Source organism: Manis pentadactyla, chromosome 8 (genome assembly GCF_030020395.1).
Source record: "Manis pentadactyla isolate mManPen7 chromosome 8, mManPen7.hap1, whole genome shotgun sequence".
Lineage (NCBI taxonomy): Eukaryota > Metazoa > Chordata > Mammalia > Pholidota > Manidae > Manis > Manis pentadactyla.
The window spans coordinates 129,117,096-129,136,597 of NC_080026.1; the positions used below are offsets into that span (position 1 = coordinate 129,117,096).

A 19,502-nucleotide genomic window follows, 5' to 3' on the forward strand; every position below is an offset into this window, starting at 1 on the left:
AAAAATTAAAAATAGAAATACCATTTGACATAGTAATTCCACTTCTAGGAATTTACTCAAAGAATACAAGTTCTCAGATTCAAAAAGACATATGCACCCCTATGTTTATTGCAGCACTATTTACAGTAGCAAAGATATGGAATCAACCTAAGTGTCCATCAGTAGATGAATGGATAAAGAAGATGTGGTACATATACACAATGGAATACTATTCAGCCATAAGAAAGAAACAAATCCTACCATTTGCAACAACATGGATGGAGCTGGAGGAATTATGTTCAGTGAAATAAGCCAGGCGGAGAAAGACAAGTGCCAAATGATTTCCCTCATTTGTGGAGTATAACAACGAAGCAAAACTGAAGGAACAAAACAGCAGCAGACTCACAAATTCCAAGAAGGGACTAATGGTTACCAAAGGAGAGGGGTGGGGAAGAGAGGGCAGGGAGGTAGGGGTGTGGGAGGGCAGGTAGGGAGGAAGAAGGGGATTGAGGGGCATTATGATTAGTGCACATGGTGTTGGGGGGATCATGGAGAAGAGAGTGTAGCACGAAGACAAGTAGTGACTCTGTGGTATCTTACTACACTGATGGGCAGTGACTGCAATGGGGCATGGGGAGGGAACTCGATAATGTGGGTGAATGTAGTAAGCACATTGTTTTTCATGTGAAACCTTCATAAGAATGTATATCAATGATACCTTAATTTCAAAAAATTGTTTTAAAAAAAGTGTTAATCCCCCCAGAGCCATTGATCTACGTGTAACCTCAAGGGCAGAACAGTGCCTGGCACCCACCAGATCAGCTCAGTTAGGGAGATGATCCACCTGGAGCTTTAAAAGGGCCTGTGGGCACCTAGCTGATGACAAACTTGAGGCCTGCTTTCAAAGAGTTCAGCATGCCATGCCTGGCCAGAGCCAAAGCTCTGGGCTTTGGGCAAATGAGGAGAAGGTATTTCTTTCACAAGACATCTTTTTACATCTGTAAGAAAATTGTTGTAATAGACTGATTCCATTAAAAAAAAAGGCACTTCACTCCAGAATCACCAGAAAACTATTGAAGATCCACTCACCTATGTATTACCACATCTAAGAAGCAAGAGGCACCTCCTCAGATGGGAAACCCTTGTGCAGTGCACAACCTGCAAACCATACACAGCAGCCCTGCTTGGGCTCATCCCCTTCACTGACCTCATCTTCCCCCGCCCCAGCCCTCAGGCCCCCTGGAGAACAGCCCTGACCTTACAGTTTACCCTTTTATGTATAACTCTTCTACCAGGGGCCTCCATTTTTCCTGCTCTCTTGAAGACAGCAGGAGTTGAAGATGAGCAAGAGAAGGCTGATGGTCCCATTCAGGGAAGCACAGGACGAGGTGGGGAGGTGTGATGTGGGGAATTCGAACGAATGAATGTCTATGGACTAGGAGATGGTTGAGACGTATGGTGGCTCACAGCACGGGCCCTGGAGAAATCCCCCTCACTAACTAGCTGGGAGATGCTGAGTGCCCTCTTTTGGCCTCCCAAAACCTCATTTTCCTTTTTGTGAAATGCGTATCTTTGTAGGAATGCACGGAGGACTTAAGAAATGATGTGAGTTCCTGCTCGGTGCCTTACACCAGCTCCTACCTTCCAGTTTTCATTACTACTATTATTAGCACCATCAATCCGGGGCCATCTGCCCTTCAGGCTGTCAGCCTCTAGGCATATCCTGCTTTACACAAAATTGGGACAACCCAGATTTCTAAAAGAAACCACAGAGCTGGGAGGTGGAAGAGAGAAAGGATTACTCACTATACCAAAAAATCCGCCATGGATAAGTAGAAAACTTCAGACCACTTTTAAATGGAATTGCCTTTGTTTGGAGACATCTCTGACACAGAGAGGAATGTGTCCAGTCTTGCCCCAGACAGCTTCTTGCATGGTCTCCTTCTGTCTCCCCAGCACCTATGCTCCCAGCCATTCTCCCCTATGTGGGTCCCAGAAGCCCACGGCTAGAGGACGGCCAGGTGCACCAGAGTAGGCGCAAGCCCAGCTCTGAAGTGACGGAAACAGGCTTAAACCTGAGCCCTGCTGGCTGTGGACCATGCAGGATGGGTGCCCGACCGACTGAGCCTTCACTTCACCCATCACACGCGGGTACCACAGTACCTGCCTCGGGGCAGGGGAGGGGGCAGTTGTGCAGCACGTGGGACATGTGAGCCGGTGCTGTGAACACCTGGTGTGAAGGTGGTATTACTCCTCACTGGGAGACCAGCACAAGGCAGGGTGGGTGAGGAGGACACTGCAAAGCCCCTGTTCTCCGTTCTCTGTATTTCCTTCCTACCCTGTACACACACACACACGATGTGACTGTCACCTCCATCTGGCCAGACTTTGTCACCTACCACCTTGACAGAATTACCAAATGCACTTTTCCCATATTACTACATGTTTCAGTTAGAATGGACTCAGCTGCAAGTAAAAGAATATGTGAGGGCAGGGGCTGAAACATGAAGACATTTAATTATCCTGTGTAACAAGTCACCAAGTCACCAAGTCATCAACAATGTCACTGAGGCTTTTTCAATAACTCTCCCGGTCAGCCCTCACCACCGAACCAGCTCTGTCCTTCAGATTTGTCTTCTTAGGGCTGCCTCGGCCCTGCAACCTGCTATTGGCCAAAAAATGGTGAGGCTCCCACTCTTCCTTTTTTTTTTTTTTTGCCTCTTAAATAAGGGAGCAACCACCTTCCCCGAGTCCTCCTTATTTTTCAGGGACCAGAACTGGGTCACCAGAACTCTCCTACCCAAATCTCGTTCGGTGGAAATGGGAGGTTTCTGCTGGTTCATACCTAGCACAGCTCAGCCTGAGGCCGAAGGATGGACTCCTCCAGAATGAGAGTAAGCAAGCAAGAAGGGAGATGTGGCTTTTCATGGTGAGACTCCTGCCAGAGAGAGGAAGGAGCTGGGGGCCCAGAGTGGCTAAGTCCCTCGTGGAAGGCCACACGCAACTGCAGAAGGGCTTGGATTAAAACTCGGCAAGCTCGAGCCACTCGGCACGTGGCTTCTCAACCACCTACAGCCAACTGACTCAAAGCTCCCAAAGGGCAGGAGCCCCATCCGCAGTCTCTGACCTTGGCCGGAGGCATAATATGGACAAAGTCAATGCCGTTAGAGCAGAGAGCCCTGACATGTCCAAAAGCACCTCACCCACTTCCAAGGCCCAGCACTTCCTGCCCGAGTTTGGCAGGCAAGCCAGCAGGAACCCAGAGCCTGACAAACAGCATCTCTGTAGCTGCCTGGACGCCTGCCAAGCTGCCTCATTCCCCAGGGCTGACCTCATGTTTCTGAAGAGCCTCAAGACGCCTGGGGGCTGGGGCCATTCAGAGAAATGGGAATGCAGAGCCCCAACAGCCCTCCCCACCACCCACCCCAGCTCTGCCAGAGCCTTCTGTCTGTGCCACGCAGGCCCCATTTCAGAAGAAACTGAACACCCTCTAACCTCTGAGATGAGGCCTGTCCTGACCTGTCTTCCTGTCTCCACCAATTTGAAGGTATCCCTTGAAGAAACTTTCATACTTTGGCTATTCGTTTCATTCCAAACTTCCAGAAAGGGGAAAAAAAGACTACCAGACTTCATTAAGGTGCTGAGAACATCTCTGACGTCAGTTCTGCCACCTCAAAAATTGCTGGAGAGCTCATGGCCAGCCGGAGGCCTGTGCTGAGTGACAAAACTAACCGTTTATTTAACCCAGAGCTGGATCAGGCACCCACCCTGGCCCTTTTTGGTCACTAACAGCAAAGGTCCCCAGTGTATTAAGGCCAGCATGTGCCAGGAAACAAAAGCCTTCATGCACTTTGCCTCCACTTACAGTCATTCTTTCTGAATCAAACACCTACTGTGGGCAAGGCTGATCGCAATCAAGGTGAGCAGCCTGGGGAAACAGCACACAGTTAGACTCCCAGGACACATGAGCTCCCTTCCACCTCTTTCCAGGGCAGTTCCTTGCCATTTGTTGCAACCCACCTACATAGCCTGCAACTCAAAATCAAGGCATTTGTTCTTGACATTCGCTTAAGTTTTTATTCCCCCTGGTAAAACCACAAGGGCTAAAAAAATCATGTGGGAGAAGAAAGGAGGCCTCACTTACTTGCCATCCCCTCTTTGGCCTGACCAAGGGGGATCAGATACAGCAGCTGGTAGTTTTAAACTTCCCTTGCAAAAGTTTTTCTCAGAACTGGGGCTCCCACTCCTCAGAGCTTGAGAAGTCTACATACCTTGAAAGTATGCAGGCTGCAGGGCTGCCTGAACAGAGCAGAATTTTCCATTTATAGAATAATCATCTTCATACCACTCTGGGGGCCAGCGTTCTTGTGGTAAGAGCTCAGAGGTCAGTGTCAGCAAACCTGCCACACTTCTGCGGGAGCCCCAGGCCATTCGGGCTCTTTTATTTATTTTGGGGGAAGATGGGGAGGAAATAAAGGAATGACTTTTTAACTTGAGTGCCAACACAAACCTGAAAAAGTAATTGGGTTGGCCAGGGTAAAACAATACAGTCTGGTTTCAGGACTTAAATCAACCATTAGGGAGTAGGAGGTGAGGAAGAGACTGAAATACGTATTTCCAACTCCTCAGGAGGACAGGAGGCCCATACAGGCATCACGTACTGTCCCGAGGCCTTCCCTGCGCCTGCCACCTGGTCCCTCCCTGAGATGCTTTCTGAGGGCAGGGGCTCAAGCCAAACCTCACTTCTTTTCCAGCTTCCCACATGTTCTACACTTGATTTCTGCTGATGTATGTGGAGACTTGGTCTGAAATACCTTCAGGGTCCATGTAGTAAGGTCACCAAGCCAGTCATGAAGGTGCTTGAGCTCTGGGTCTGGCTATGACATATTCACCATGTGAGCTTAAAGGAGTCCTTCTTTCTCTTCTCTGAGTCTCATTATTTTCATCTGAAATTAAGATTGGGTTGAATGATCTCAAAGGTCCTTTCCACTGCCGACATCTGGTTCACTCATTCATTCTAATGTTAACTAGTGCCAGCACTAGGTTCTAGGTAGCCCCGATTGGGCCATTCTAAACCTGCAAGAGCATAGCCTCCCGCCTAATGAGGGCTGCCAGCACCAACCACCTTGTCTCCTTGTTACAATAGCCACAGCATGTCCACAGAGGGTAAGGAAAACCCTACTCTGCCCTATGAAGCCCACCTTGCCTGCCAGTCAAGCCACCAGAGGTGGCATTTTCCAGGTCCCACAGACCCCTAAAGGAAGCCCTCCCAGAACCTAAAACCTTTCCTTCTTTCCTTTTTTTTAAGTGTTGCCCCTTTTCTAAGGAAGGGCATGACTACCTTGTACCCTCCTAATCAAAACCCGATTTATTTCCCATTGTTTTTACAAAATATTTTATGCATTTCAAAGCATTAAATTGTGGTGAATATGCTTCGTTTTTCAAACTGCACATAGAGCCCAGATTTTTATACAGCCCGCTGGAAGTTAAGGAGCTTCACGGACACACCCTCACACACCAATCACAGTCCTGGAACTGAAGATTTTCTCGCCCAGGCCCCATTCCTATCTGAGTCACCAGCTAATGGCCACCTAGTCTCTGAACACCTGTTGGAAAGCTGCTGCGTGCTGCGGAAAATCCCGCGTCCCTCCACTACTTACGTGGCAAGAACCATAACCCCTGAACCGCAGAGGTTTGTGCGAAGATTTCACCCAGCTGAAAGCTCTCCAGAGCACTATGAAAACGAAGTGACTTGATAGGAGGACAGCTCTGACTTGAAAACTACATCCTTAGATTGCGCCAAGCCCTGTCTCCCCACAGCTTTTCTTGCGGATGCTGGTGAAGAGGAAGGAGAGAAGGGGCTTCTCAGAAGGTTGGCCCGGGGCATTAAAGGTTGGGGGGTGGGTGCGTGAACCTTGGGACATTCCTCCATCACTTTGCCTACACCTGTCGTTCACGAATTTCACCACCAGGTCAAGGGATACCCAGGCCTGGTCACCTGTTCCAAACCCGGAGCACAGCGCTCGCACTCATGGAGGCTCCGGCGGGTCCAGAAAACCACCCCTCCCTTACCCCCTCTCTCCTACTTTCCCCTCCCCGCCCTTCCCAGCTGCTTGGGCAGGGCACACCCCCCTCCTCCAGATTCACCAATCAGCGTCCGGAGCGGCGTCCATGGCGCAGGGGCCTCTGGTCGCAGCCAATTAGCGCCGGGACCTGAGGCGGTGCCGCGCCTTCCCCTCCCAGAAAGCAAGCCGCTCCGCAGCTGGCAAGGCTGGCGCAGCGCGGCGGGCACGGAGCCGCGCGGGCCGGAGCGGAGCGCGCGCACTGCCTGCCCGCCCGCCCCCGGCGCGCCCGCCTCCGCTCTGCCTCCGTCCAGGGCGCGGGCGAGGTGGCCGGGGCGGGGGGACGCACGGGGCAGGAGCGCGGCGGCGAGGCCGGCGGGGGCGGGCCCAATAAAAGGCGGCGAGGCGGCCCCACCCCGCGGCAGGCCGGCGGGCAGGCTCGGCGTGTACCTCCCGTCTGGCCCGCGCCGGCGGCGGGGAGGCGGCGCTCGCGGCCCGCGGCCCGCCCATGGAGGCTTTCCCGTGGGCGCCCCGCTCGTCCCGCCGCGGCCGCGCCCCCGCGCCCATGGCGCTCGTGCCCAGTGCCCGCTACGTGAGCGCCCAGGGCCCGGCGCACCCTCAGCCCTTCAGCTCGTGGAACGACTACCTGGGGCTCGCCACACTCATCACTAAGGCAGTGGACAGCGAGCCGCGCTTCGACTGCGCCCGCAGCGGAGACGGCGGCGGAGGCGGTGGCTCCCCGCCCTCCTCCCCCTCCTCGTCCTGCTGCTCCCCCCACGCGGGGGCCGGGCCCGGGGCGCTGGGGCCGGCGCTGGGGCCGCCCGACTATGACGACGACGACGACGACAGCGACGAGCCGGGGTCCCGAGGCCGCTACCTGGGGGGCACGCTGGAGCTGCGCGCACTAGAGCTGTGCGCTGGCCCCGCCGAGGCCGGGCTGCTGGAGGAGCGCTTCGCCGAGCTGAGCCCGTTCGCTGGGCGCGCTGCAGCCGTGCTGCTGGGCTGCGCGCCCGCTGCCACCGCCGAGGTGGCGCAGCGCGAAGAGCGGGCCCCGGCGTGGGTGGCCGAGCCTCGGCTGCACGCCGCCTCCGGCGCGGCCGCCACCCGACTGCTCAAGCCCGACCTGCAGGTGTGCGTGTTCTGCCGGAATAACAGGGAGGCGGTGGCGCTCTACACCACCCACATCCTGAAGGGACCCGACGGGCGAGTACTGTGCCCCGTGCTGCGCCGCTACACGTGTCCCCTGTGCGGCGCCAGCGGCGACAACGCGCACACCATCAAGTACTGCCCGCTCTCCAAAGTGCCACCGCCGCCCGCCGCCCGCCCGCCGCCGCGCAGCGCCAGAGACGGCCTGCCCGGCAAGAAGCTGCGCTGAGAGCCTCGGCGCCGGTCTATGGCCACCAGGGCCACCGCCCGGCCACTCTCGTGGTCTTCGCACTATCTTTCCGCCGCTGTCGAGGAGGCGTGGAGCTCAGCAGTTGGCTCAACTTGAGTCGCCGTCTTCGTTTTTCCGAAGCAAGTCGGCCGTACGGAGTACTTTCCTGTTGAAGATCAGTTGAGACTACACGCTAGATATCTTCTCTCGCGTTCCTAGTTTGTGCACATCCAAACGATGAAGGCTGGATGTTTTACTGCATTAACTGAAATACAATTTAGAGGAGCTGTTTACTGTATACATCGGCCTGTTTTAGATGTGCATCAGTATGAAATTGTCTCAATCTAATCTTGGATGTTTAATTTTATGAATGGAGGCACTTTACTAGGTCTAGAATATTTTTTTAAAAGCCTCCATCTAAAACTGGCGATTTTATGGAATGTCGGTAAAATGAATTTTATTGTTTGAAAGAATATTTTAGTTGTCCTAAAAAGTTATTCTAATTCCAAGTGAGGCAAGCCCCTGGTAGCATCACTGTTTTGAAAAGTGAAGATTTAGTAAATACTTTCCAGTATTAATCTGGATGGGTAGTTCCTCCTTGTGGCTTGTTTCTGTCCTAACTGGAGGTGTAAAATGCACAATCTGTAGCAGGTAGAAGCTCTCTATCCTTTTGTGTACCAGGATCTTTTATTAATGAACTAGCAACTAGCATTTTTCACCTTTAAAAATTGTGCCAACTTATAATCCTATTGTGTATACACTTGGAAATGGTGCTGTTTAAAGAATTTGACGTGTGTATTTATACAGTTAATAGTACATGAATTCATTATAATCTTGCCTATAACTTTGCCTTTTGTCTATGCACCCACCCCCCATTTCCAGTTATTTAAAAATATTTGTGGTATTAAAAGGGAGCAGTATTAATTCACCCTGAACTGCTCAGGTTCAGGGTTCCTCAGTAGTGGAAAGTTCATTCCGTTTAGTTTGAGAAGCAACAGCTGGAAGACACAATCCTTTGCGCTCTGTAAGGTTAGTGTAATAACCTGTATTCAAAAATGTTCCACTCTGGGGTTGTGTCTAACTGTTGGCATAGGCAGTCGTCAAACCAGAAATAAGCACTAATTGTGGAGTTGGAGAGGAGGAATACAGTCCCCTTCATATTCCCATGCTAAGACCCTCTTTCTGGAACCCCACACCAGTTACCCATAAAGAGACTAAAACCTGATCCTTAAGCAAAGGTTCTTAGCCCCTTTTTCACCTCCCACCCTAATTTTTAAATATATATTGATGGATGCCACACCACTTGGCATAGCTATCTACCATCAAGAAAGATACAGAAGGCAAACAGAGAAGAAAATTAAGCTGAATTCACCTGGAATGTACAAAATGCACCACTATCTGAAAATACCAGCAAGAGATTTAGTCTGCAAGACCCCAGTAGGAAGTTACTGGAAATTAGACTGCTTTCACATTACACAGCTAAGTTCCTCCGCAGCAAGTTGGCTAGATCTGAACACTCTTTTGAAGGTATAATTGAAGCTGGTGTAATAACATTAGGTAGCTGTAAGCCTTTTTGGTCAAAGGAGGTGCATCACTATGAAGGGGGAGGGAGGCATGTGGGGAAATGGTTTCTTGGCCAGAAGAAATCCACTGCCACTAGTCTGGCCCCAGCCCAGAGACCTTCAGATTGGAAATTCAAGTACCTTAATAAAACCACATTATTATTATTTTGTTTAATGCTAGAAAATACACCAGTTCAGTTTTGCTTTTGGGGTAGCTTTCAAGTCAGTGTGAATTCATGTCACCTCTCCCACTGCTCCATTCTACATTTTCAAGAGTCACCATAAACAGAGGAGTGCATTCTCCAGACTAGGACTAGGCAGGCAGCTACACAGCATTTTTAAAGAGCTGAATTATAGACTCTGTGTGTCCAGGTCTCAGGCATGTGGTTTTAATGTATCTTCAATATGAGAAGCCCTTGGTGATAGGATGCCCCTAATATGAGCTTGATACTCTAACCATTACCCCTCAAATTTACCCCTTTCTCAGTTAGCAAAATGCTGGGAGTTAAAGCATGAGCACAGACTATTACTACAGTTAATTTTCTAGTCATCGCTTATGAAAAATATACTAACCACAATCTAATACATTTAAAAGCAACTTTAGAACTCAATCTGAAACAAACTTGAAACAATTACAAAAGTTAGGGCAAATGAAACCCATTTTTAGAAGTGTAAAAGCATAAAATAATCAGTGTGATCGGTGTGACAATTACTTCTTTTCATACATGCTGCATGTATTTGGCTAAATCCAAAACAATATATGAAATCCTCAAAGAGCTTTTACCAACTGTGGAGGCATAGATTGCCTTAATGTCCTTTTCTATAGAGACATTCCCAGTAGCTTAATTTCCTCTTACTTTGTTCTTTCTTATGAAGTCCTTTTTGGAAGCTGCATAATTACTAACTTTGATTACAACTTTTGACATAGATTTACTACGAGAAAGCCAAAATTACATATTTCAAAACTGTACAACAAATACATGTACTTCAAGGAAAGAAAAGTTTCAGTGTTAGTCCTAATTTTCTAGTCTGTTGTTAGCCACAACATGAGAAGCGTTCCTTCCATAGTGTCCCATTGTATCAATTAGATGTGCAAAATTATAAATTGATCAACAGCCAAAATATCTCTGGTAAAAAAACACAGGTAGTCCTTGACATAAAGACAACCACATATATTGAAGCCTCCTTCTTCCTGGTAGCCACTACAGACAACTACTGGTATATAGTCTTTTTGGAGGCCAATGTCTTCCATCCTCAGATCCACCTGTATTAATAGAAGTGGTATTCTCACTTAAAAATGCAGAAGCCACTGGGAACATGGAATACATTCTATGCATTAACATGTAGGCTCAGCTCAACATGCATTAACATGTTGTTCAGTTCTCCTTTGACACCTGTGAATAAATACTGGGGGAGTAGGGGAAGGCTATGAGGTATCAGGAGTGAAAAGTTAAGTGCAGGACCACAGAGCAGCGGCAGACTCCTGCCTTCATCCTGTCCTCTGCATTTTGACCCCGAGGACAAAGATCTGGATTCTGACTCACAGGACAAAGAACATGGGAGAACAGTAGGTCTGGGAAAGGTTCCTGGCAGAAGTGTGGGTTTACCGACTAGCCTGGAAACCTATCAGACATGCACTCTTAACTCATATAAACAATTTAATCAACTTAAATGAACTGTCTGTTGGGGCCAATCTCTGATGCCCTGCTCTAGTAATTTAACACTCAGAGCAGGTCACTGCCCCAAGTTCTTTGTCACATATGAAAAGGCTCTCTCCCCACAAAAGACCTTTTAAGACTCCATTCTGAAATATATTAAATGTTTACAAAAATAGTTGCCATCATAGGTAAATAATAGAGAAGGCTGCATCTGCTTATTTAACAAAGTATGAAGGCATCAACACTCCCTCTTCTGGCGTTACAGCTGTACCAATGGGAATTCTCACTACTATTCAGTAACTGAAGTAATGTTAAATGTCAACAACCACTATAAATTTGCAACATTCTCTGAAGTTATCATTTTTCTAACTTCAGGGGAAAAACCAAGATGATGCAATGCAACACACACACACACACACACACACACATGCACGCACACACAGGCACACAAGCTCAGAGAACAGCATCACCAAGAAGCGAAGGGGCCCTCAGTTAATGAAAGAGGACGTATTAGGAAAGACATCCTAGCACATTTGCTTTCTGCTATATTTAGATTATTTTCTTTGCTACTAAACACTGAGATATTTACTGGTACTGGTAAAGTTCAAGTAAAATAACAAACTCAACTGAATATGCAAACTTGCCATTATAAACAAAACACTTTGACTATAACCACACATCAACACTAAACAAATTCTGTAAGTATTTTATTTATCAATGAAGAAAAAACACAGCAGCAAGTTCTGTGTTGGCTTCAATAAGACCAAATAGTTCATCTTTAACATAGCTACTACATTCCAAAATTGAAGTCAACACAGTCATTACTACAAATTATTTGTTGAAAGGATCTATCCTGAAGAAAATTAGGAAAAAGAATTTAAACAATTCCTCCAAACCACACATTTATAAATATTGTCATATTTAAAATGCTTGAAAGGCATGAAGTCTCCAATAATGGAAAAGCAGTTTGCTATTGGCAGCACAAAAAACTCAGCAACAGTTTACCAAATGCTTTAAAACTTAAAAAAGCTTTAACTGTTTTGGATTCACGCTTGAGCAGTGTTCTTTCTTTTCAGTACAACTGCAAATTGCTTTATACTCACCTTCTCGCAAGTAAAATCAACAGAACTCTCCCATTGTATCCAATGTTTGTAAGGTGTTTACTGAACTTATGATGAACCTAAAAACTTTCTAAATTTAGTTAATAGTAAATACCTCAAAATACCTATAGAGGTATGTCTCAACTGCTAATAGTGAAAATTGTTTCAGCTCCCTGCTTCAGAGTCTTCAAATACATTTTTTTTCTGTAACAGAACCTTACCTCATTCCAAATATAGTATTTTAAAATCAAAAGAAAAAAGATCAGTTCTATACCAAGATACAGATATTACTCAATACCTGAAGGGTTCACATTTAAAATTTATTTTTTAGGGTTTTTTTTGTAAACAAATGATTGATGAAATAATGCAACACCAATTCCAGAAAATGGCATGGTTTTCTAACCTTCTGTGGATGTGGTGCTTGATCAATCTATTATATAGGATTAATACAGTTCATGCTTTTTGTTATGGTGAGACAACATTAAAGAATCCAATTTAGACTGGTTGAAGCACACATATAATAATCCTTGGATGTGATCAAACCTATGTAAGACGTCTGAATCCATTACTTGAGGCTTAACGTCGTACTGTGGTCCATCCATCTTCATCAGTCTCATTTTTAGTACGACGAAGAGCTTCCTTATCTTTCTCAGCTCTCCATGAGGCCTTCTCCTTCTCACCTTCTCTTTCTCGGTCTCGATCTCTGTCTCGGTCTCTTGAAAGAGCTGGGGGAGGAACACGACGAGGGGCATCCCGTTCTTCTCCCCTGTCATCTTTCCTTTCATCAGTACGTCTCCATGAACTTACTAAAAAGTTTAAGAAAAAGGGTAAGTATGTACTGTATTCTATTGGCTTAGACCAAACACAACTTCAGCAGAAGGAATGCCTCAGAAATCCCCTGAAGATAAAACAGACTCTCCATTAAAAACCAATGAGAACTAAATATATTTTAACATGATTTTGATACAACTTCTGACAAAACCCATAAAATATACAGACTTACAGATGTAACTAAGGTTTGCAAACAATAAGAAATTACTGTAGGAAGAGTCCTAACTATTAATTTAAGACATGACAAAAGCTGGCTGAGTGAAAATTTTTAAAGGTTTAAATTTTAACAGATTACCATAAGAATATTTTTTATTAGTACTAAGAAATAATCTTATAATCTAGTTGCACAAATGAAATATTAACAGGTTGTATAACAACTACTGAAGGCCAACAGTCATTTAAACATGAAAAGTGTTTTTTAGTAAAGTTTCAATTATTACACTTTTAGAGAAAGAATGTTTGCACCTTGTGCTTGTCTACAAGGACCTTACTCTTAAACAAACGATAAATTGTACCCTTGTTTTTAATCTCTCTCTATACTGCTCACTATTCCAATTTGTCTACTACTATACTTTGAACTTAGGGATGAGCTAACTTTAGAGTGACCACTGAGAACTGTAAATTCCAAACTGAATACATATCCCCTATTTTTTGTTATCTGTACAAATTTATGAGAGGATTAAGTAAAACTCCAAATCCCCCCAAGAAATTATGGGATAGTTCAGCAGTTGTGTGGAGCACCTATACCTTCTTCGCGTTCAGATCTGAGAGGAGGCCCTCTTCGGTCTCTGTCATCTCGTCTTTCTCTCAGATCACGGCGATCATCCCTGTCACGGCGACGGTCATCCCTATCCCGATCATCTCGGCGAGCTGAATCTCTCCAGCTCGAAGATTCCTCAGCTGGTCCTCTTCTCCAGCCACCTTCATCCCTGCAGCCATCAAAATGCCCTGTTAAGATCTGTGAAGACTACATGGGTAATTTTAAGTGAATATATCATGTTCAAGTTGGTGCTCAGAGTGTTTAGTACTGGAACAGGTATCAAGTTTAAATTCTTAACTTGACCTCTTATCGGATGCCTCAGGCATGGGTCAAATGAACACCTGGATCTGTGCCGTCCAACACAGTAGCCACTACCTATATGTTAACTACTTAAATTTGAACTAAAAACCAAGACATTCCTTCAGCAATACTAACCATGTTCCAAATGCACAATAGCCACATGGGACTGCTGACTACCATACTGGACATTACAGATAGATAGAGGACATTTCATCCTTGTACAAATTGAACAGTGCTGGTCTACACTTAGTACAAAACCACTCTGGCCAGAGGGAGCAAGCTAGAAACCGTTACCACTAATAAAGGTTAAGCGGCATTTTGTAATTATAAAACTGACTGACTAACCACAAGGAAAAGGCAAAGGACTGGTAAAGATACCTGGACTAGTTCTATTACCAAAGAATTACACAATCATTGGACAGTCACACTGCTCCAGCCTCCAGTTTCTCACTTTGTTAAGAAGGAACATTCAATTAGAGAACCCCTAAAATTCTTTAAAACATGTACTACACAACAGTTCTAACAAATAAATTTGGGCAGTGGGGAGGAATGCAGAGAACTGTTTCTCAAAAGTTATTGGGAATACACAGGAGAGTAGTTATGCAAATCCTAGCTGCACCTCTTTTACAAATAGCTTTAATCAGAATATCAAACCTAGGTCGTCTGAAGCGATCGTCTCGATCCCCATCTCTCTCTCTATCCCGCTCTCTCTCTCTGTCTCTTTCTCTCTCCGGGTCCTTGTCATTCTCCTCGTGTTCTTGATTTTCTCTCTCTCTCTCTTTTTCTCTATCCCATTCACGTTCTTCAGATGGTCTTGATTCTCGAGGTGGACCCCAACTCTCTTCTCTGGCTTTTTCTTTCTCTCTCCATCCACCTATTTTTTTAAAGAAGCAAAAAAACATTTCCCTCAAGAAACAGATAAGGATAAACTGGTATCTTTGTGTAGGTATTAATCCACCACCACTCTAAATGCTAATTTAGGACACTCCAACCATATTAAAAAAAAAAAAAAACTAAACCTGTTTACCTCATCTCAGAGAATCACCAGTACACTACATGACTACCTATCACTGTTTTCCAAACATGTAGGCAACTAATTAAAGCCTGGGTTGTGTGTTCCATATGCAGAGGTTTGGGGTTTAAAAATGCTATGGAAAAAAACTCATTTTAAGCAATACACTTAAAGGTCAACAGGCAGGAGCTAGAGCTCTGCAAGACAGAGCCCCAATTATGAGCTCATTTATAGCTTACATTTTCAAAACCTTTATAACCCAAACGACTCTATTTCTGCCCTCCACCACTTACAGTCCATGCAGTCATGACACAAGGATAAATCCTTTGACCCTACCCAATATCTCATTTAGCCATGGGATATCCAATCTAGGACTGGATGTGAATGTGTACACACATACACATACAAAGAGGCCAAAGGAGCAGAGATTCGATGAAAATGTATTACAGCTGCAAGGCTAATTATTACCATCACTAACATTTATTTTACCATGTGCCACAGCATATTCTAAACCATCTGTGTATTGTGTGACTCATTCAGTTATATCCTAAGTAGACTGATTTGTCTACTTGCTAAAATTGATCTGTAACCCTAAGATTAATACTCAAGCACTTTTACTGTCACTCCAGACACATGCAGAGAGGTGAAATACGAGTTGCCTACAAGCATGTTCTCAGCTGAGGTTGAATAAGGCAATGCTCTGTCTTATTGCTTCAGTCACACTTTATAAACTAAAGTGTACTTTTGGTGGTCTTATTTACTGCCACATTTTCACATTTTTTGGGGGGTGATTTCACTGTTTAAAATTGTCCCCAAGCATTGTGCTGAAGTGCTGCCTATTGTTCCCAAGCACAAGGCAATGGATGTGCCTTAGAGGCTATACATGTGTTAGATAAGCTTCATTCAGGAATGAGTTACAGTGCTGCTGGCCATGGGTCAATGTTACTGAATTGATAATTATATTAAATAAGGTTATCTTTCAACAGAAACGCATAAAACAAGGTTATGTATTGATTGGTTGACAAAAATGCTGTGACCTGAAGGCTCACAGGAACCTAGCCTTTCACTTCCCCTAGGAGCAATGGATCAGTATTCACAGGGACTTTATAAAACTTAACTTTGGTGAATTAATGAGTCTACTATACTGTTATCCCCACTTTGCACAAGGTACTAAAAAGCTAAGTGGCTTACCCAAAGTCACACAGTTAGTCAGTGAAGTGAAATGAGACTAGAAGAGAACAAAGTATGCAACAGGAACCACTAAGGTTAAAGGCAAAGAAGCTGCTCACTTAAACTTGCATTTAGAATGGATTACTCTGGTTATTGCACAAAAACTAGAATTGTGAGTGGGAAAGCAGAGACCAGAAGCAAGACTTCAAAGAAAGAATGGGCCCAGACCCATGTACATGCAAGGGAAACAGAGAAGTGGGTAGATTTAGGGAACACTGAAAAAAAACAGAACTGAACTAAATGAAAGATTTAACACAAAGCAGGAAAAGAGAACACAGAACTCAAAGATTTTTAGCTTGTACAATTAGATGGATAGTGGTGGCCCTAAAGAGCAGGAGGCATGTTGTGTGTGAATTCATTTTTCATAGTTTCAATGTGTAACACTTCAAGGTAAAGATGCACTATATGCAGCTAGGAACCCAGGTCTGAGGGTAAGGAAAAGTCATCTGGAGAAGACGTGAATGGAAGTCAAAAATTTGTATACTTTTGCTCAAGAATAATAAAGTATGGAAAGATGAGTATAGGCCCAAGACTGAGAAATGAGAAAATAAGGAAATGAGCTCTACCCATAAGCAAAATCCCACAGCTGGTATAAGTACAGACAAATGTTTGGGAACTATATTTTGTATTTCATTATTTATCTGAGGAGGCTGGTCCAGGACAGAAACCTGAAGAACATCCCATTAAGGGACATGCCCAAGAAGAGACCGCAAAGAAGCAGTCAACAAGGCAGAAAGAAAACAAAGCATGTGATATCACCAAACCAGAAAAAGAGGTGAAGTTACTTAATTTGTTTTGGTATGTGGGTTGTCGAAGACAAGTTCTTGACATGCAAATCACTACAGAGTTATTCAAGGAAAGAAAAAAAAGCCACCTTATCAAGAAACTAGTAATACAGCCCAATCTCTGTCATTCAGCCACTAAAATTTATTTTTCAGCTGAAAAGTAATGATTTTTAATTAAAAAATCAAAATGTAATTAGTCATTCAAGATGTTCCTTGTTTGAAATAGCCTATCATCATCTACAAAACAGTGCAGATTAAGCTCACGTAAAATGTCACTTTCTATTTGCAAACACATTGAGCAGATTCTGTAAGGTTTCCAGTCTGATTTTCTGGATACTAGAATTTTACCTGGTTTGACAAATGGTCTCCAGGGACCAGGTCTTGAATCATCGCCCCGTCTGGGAATCCGATCGTCGTCAGCCCGTCTTGAAATCCGATCATCCTCCACGTTTCTCCAAGGCCCCCTGTCGTCATCTGCACTGCGCCTGGAAATTCTGTCATCATCGGTATTCCTCCAAGGTCCTCGATCATCATCCAACCCACGCCTGGGACCCCGGTCATCATCCATGCCCCGCCTGGGACCCCGGTCATCATCCAAGCCCCGCCTGGGACCCCGGTCATCATCCATGCCCCGCCTGGGACCCCGATCGTCGTCTGCATTACGCCAAGAAGACCGCTCATCATCAGCACCTCCTCGCCGTGGCCCCCGGTCCTCGTCCATTCCACGTCTCGGTCCTCTGTCCTCATCAGCTGTCCGCCAGCTTCCTCTGTCCTCATCCAGTCCTCGTCTGGGTGGTCTATCATCATCCATATGACGCCAACTTCCCCTGTCCTCATCGCCAGTTCGTCGGGGAGGTCTGTCATCATCTGCACTACGCCAGGAAGGCCGGTCATCATCCATCCCACGACGAGAGAACCTATCTTCATCGGGACCACGTCTAGGGCCTCTATCATCATCCACGCCACGCCGGGGAGTCCGCTCATCATCTGGTTTAAGAGAAGACTCTCTGTCTTCATCGTCCCCCAAATGCCTTGGTCGATCTTCATCTCTTCTGTGAGGCCTCTCCTCATCCCGCCCTTCTCCACGTCTCCAATCCCTACAGTTCAACAAGCCAATCATTTTAAGAGTACATATTCTAAAAAGCACATTATCTTTTTGGCAATTATTTCACTTGCTTTAAAAAAAAATCACTTCAGTCTAACTACATTAATCCTAGTTCTAAAAGAGTATGTTCTCCTGATAAAAAAAAAAAAAACAAATAAACCAATAAGCAGACATCTGCTTAAAAAAAGCTATCTGCCCTTCACCAGGAGTACCTTGGCAAAAAACTACATCTATTATTATGAGCTTTCAAAACTTAATTTCTGCATAGGAGTTTGACCGGCAATCTTGCCTCTCATTAGCGGTTATTTTAAAGGACGGTTCAATCTACTTGAGAAATTTAAAGGAAAAAAAATTATGTTATGGAATTGTTCGTTCTTACTCTAACCTTAATACTATTTGATTAGGGAATAAAAAATCTGAAGCACTTATTCTTCAAGATGTTTACAAGTCAGTAATTATAGCAGTGTTAAAGTAAAACTACCAGAAACATTTCAGTAACAGACATGCATAAAATTCTTCATGGCTCTCCTTTCTGCACCCCTCCACAGGGCCCTACAGGGCCCACGACTAATTATTTCCCTTTGCTCTACTTACTTCTCCGGTGGGCCTCTTCTCCACTCAGAGTCTACTTCAGGTCCTTTTCTCCATGTGCCTTCTGAATCTCTATCTCCCCAACGAGAGTCCTACATTCACCAAAGTATATGAGAGGCACTCCATTGGCAATACTTATTACTACTACTGTTATTATCATTCAAAGTTTAAATAATACTAAGTCTTTAAATATAAGCATGTTTTAAAATTCTGTTTTTTAACCTGAAATCAGCCTGGCAGTACAGTGACTTGGTATTCTCACATATTGTAGGTGGCTTTATAAATTTATAAAACACCATCAGAAAGCAATCTGGTGGCATCCCCCAGAACCGTTAAAATGTCCACAGATTTCCATAAACCTAAAAATTCTTTTGAGATTATGTGAAAAAACATACATCATAATGCCTACTAAACAGAGATGAAGTAAATGAAATGTCTAATTAGGAATGGTTCAATAAAAAGCATTCAATTATTATGCCATAATTAGAAGTTATCGAAAGGGTGTAGGGAAATACTCAACACCCTTACAGTGAAAATGTAAATGTGGTACAATCCTTTGTACAGAACAATGCACACAATTTTAATGACAAACACCTCTGACACAGCCTGACTGCTCCTACAGAGGTAACCTAAGGCCACAATCAGACAAATAAGATCACCCTGGGAGATAAAAACAAGATCTAAGGGTGGGCTGAGAGGACTAAAATAAAAATCTAACAAAGCTGAGAAAACTACAATCCCAAGTAGGTAAATAAGATGACCATTATTTAAACTTTTAAACGTGTCTTGGCAACAAACCTTCCAATAACTACTAGTGCTAAGACAAAAATGGACCCAGCATTTTTATCATAGTAGTATCACTAGAATGTAAGCTTTTTGAGGGCAAGGTTTTTTTTACTATGTTTTTTCCACTGCTAAATCTGGTTCCTAGGACAGTGCACACATAGCATTTTGTAAAATTTTTCGGTGGATGAATGAATGAATGACATTTCTAGGATCACGTATCATTTTTTCCTGTTGACTTCCAAACCGTGATCATGCAGGCCATGCACCTATATTTCAAAGATGGCTCTAAGAATTCCTTTGCGGTAAGAGTCATAGATACTTAAGAATTCTTCCCAAAGAAGTACAATTTAAATTTACTGATAAGTA

The 19,502-nt window shown here is 44.7% G+C and overlaps 2 protein-coding genes and 1 long non-coding RNA gene across 3 annotated transcripts in view; 1 reads left to right on the forward strand and 2 right to left on the reverse strand.

The window, feature by feature from the left end:
• Positions 1-3,468: 3,468 nt before the first annotated feature.
• Positions 3,469-6,250, reverse strand: LOC130684663 (uncharacterized). The gene is made up of 3 exons (XR_008999034.1): positions 6,127-6,250; positions 5,640-5,814; positions 3,469-4,925 (listed from the first exon to the last, which is right to left on the reverse strand). It is a non-coding gene; the product is annotated as an uncharacterized LOC130684663 (long non-coding RNA).
• A 298-nt stretch (positions 6,251-6,548) lies between these two features.
• NANOS1 (nanos C2HC-type zinc finger 1) lies at positions 6,549-8,260 on the forward strand. The gene has a single exon (XM_036898970.2). It carries the CDS (start codon positions 6,550-6,552, stop codon positions 7,414-7,416), a length of 867 nt encoding a protein of 288 aa, XP_036754865.2. The 5' UTR covers position 6,549; the 3' UTR covers positions 7,417-8,260.
• Positions 8,261-11,330: 3,070 nt separating this feature from the next.
• The window catches only part of EIF3A (eukaryotic translation initiation factor 3 subunit A), a 33,160-nt gene continuing 24,988 nt past the window's right edge, over positions 11,331-19,502 (reverse strand). Inside the window, exons 18-22 of the mRNA XM_036898392.2 lie at positions 18,354-18,442; positions 17,003-17,751; positions 14,282-14,501; positions 13,315-13,496; positions 11,331-12,542 (exon numbers count right to left, since the gene is read on the reverse strand). Coding sequence (XP_036754287.1) covers positions 12,313-12,542; positions 13,315-13,496; positions 14,282-14,501; positions 17,003-17,751; positions 18,354-18,442 — 1,470 coding nt within the window. The 3' untranslated portion in view covers positions 11,331-12,312. The remainder of the gene's footprint in view (positions 12,543-13,314; positions 13,497-14,281; positions 14,502-17,002; positions 17,752-18,353; positions 18,443-19,502) is intronic.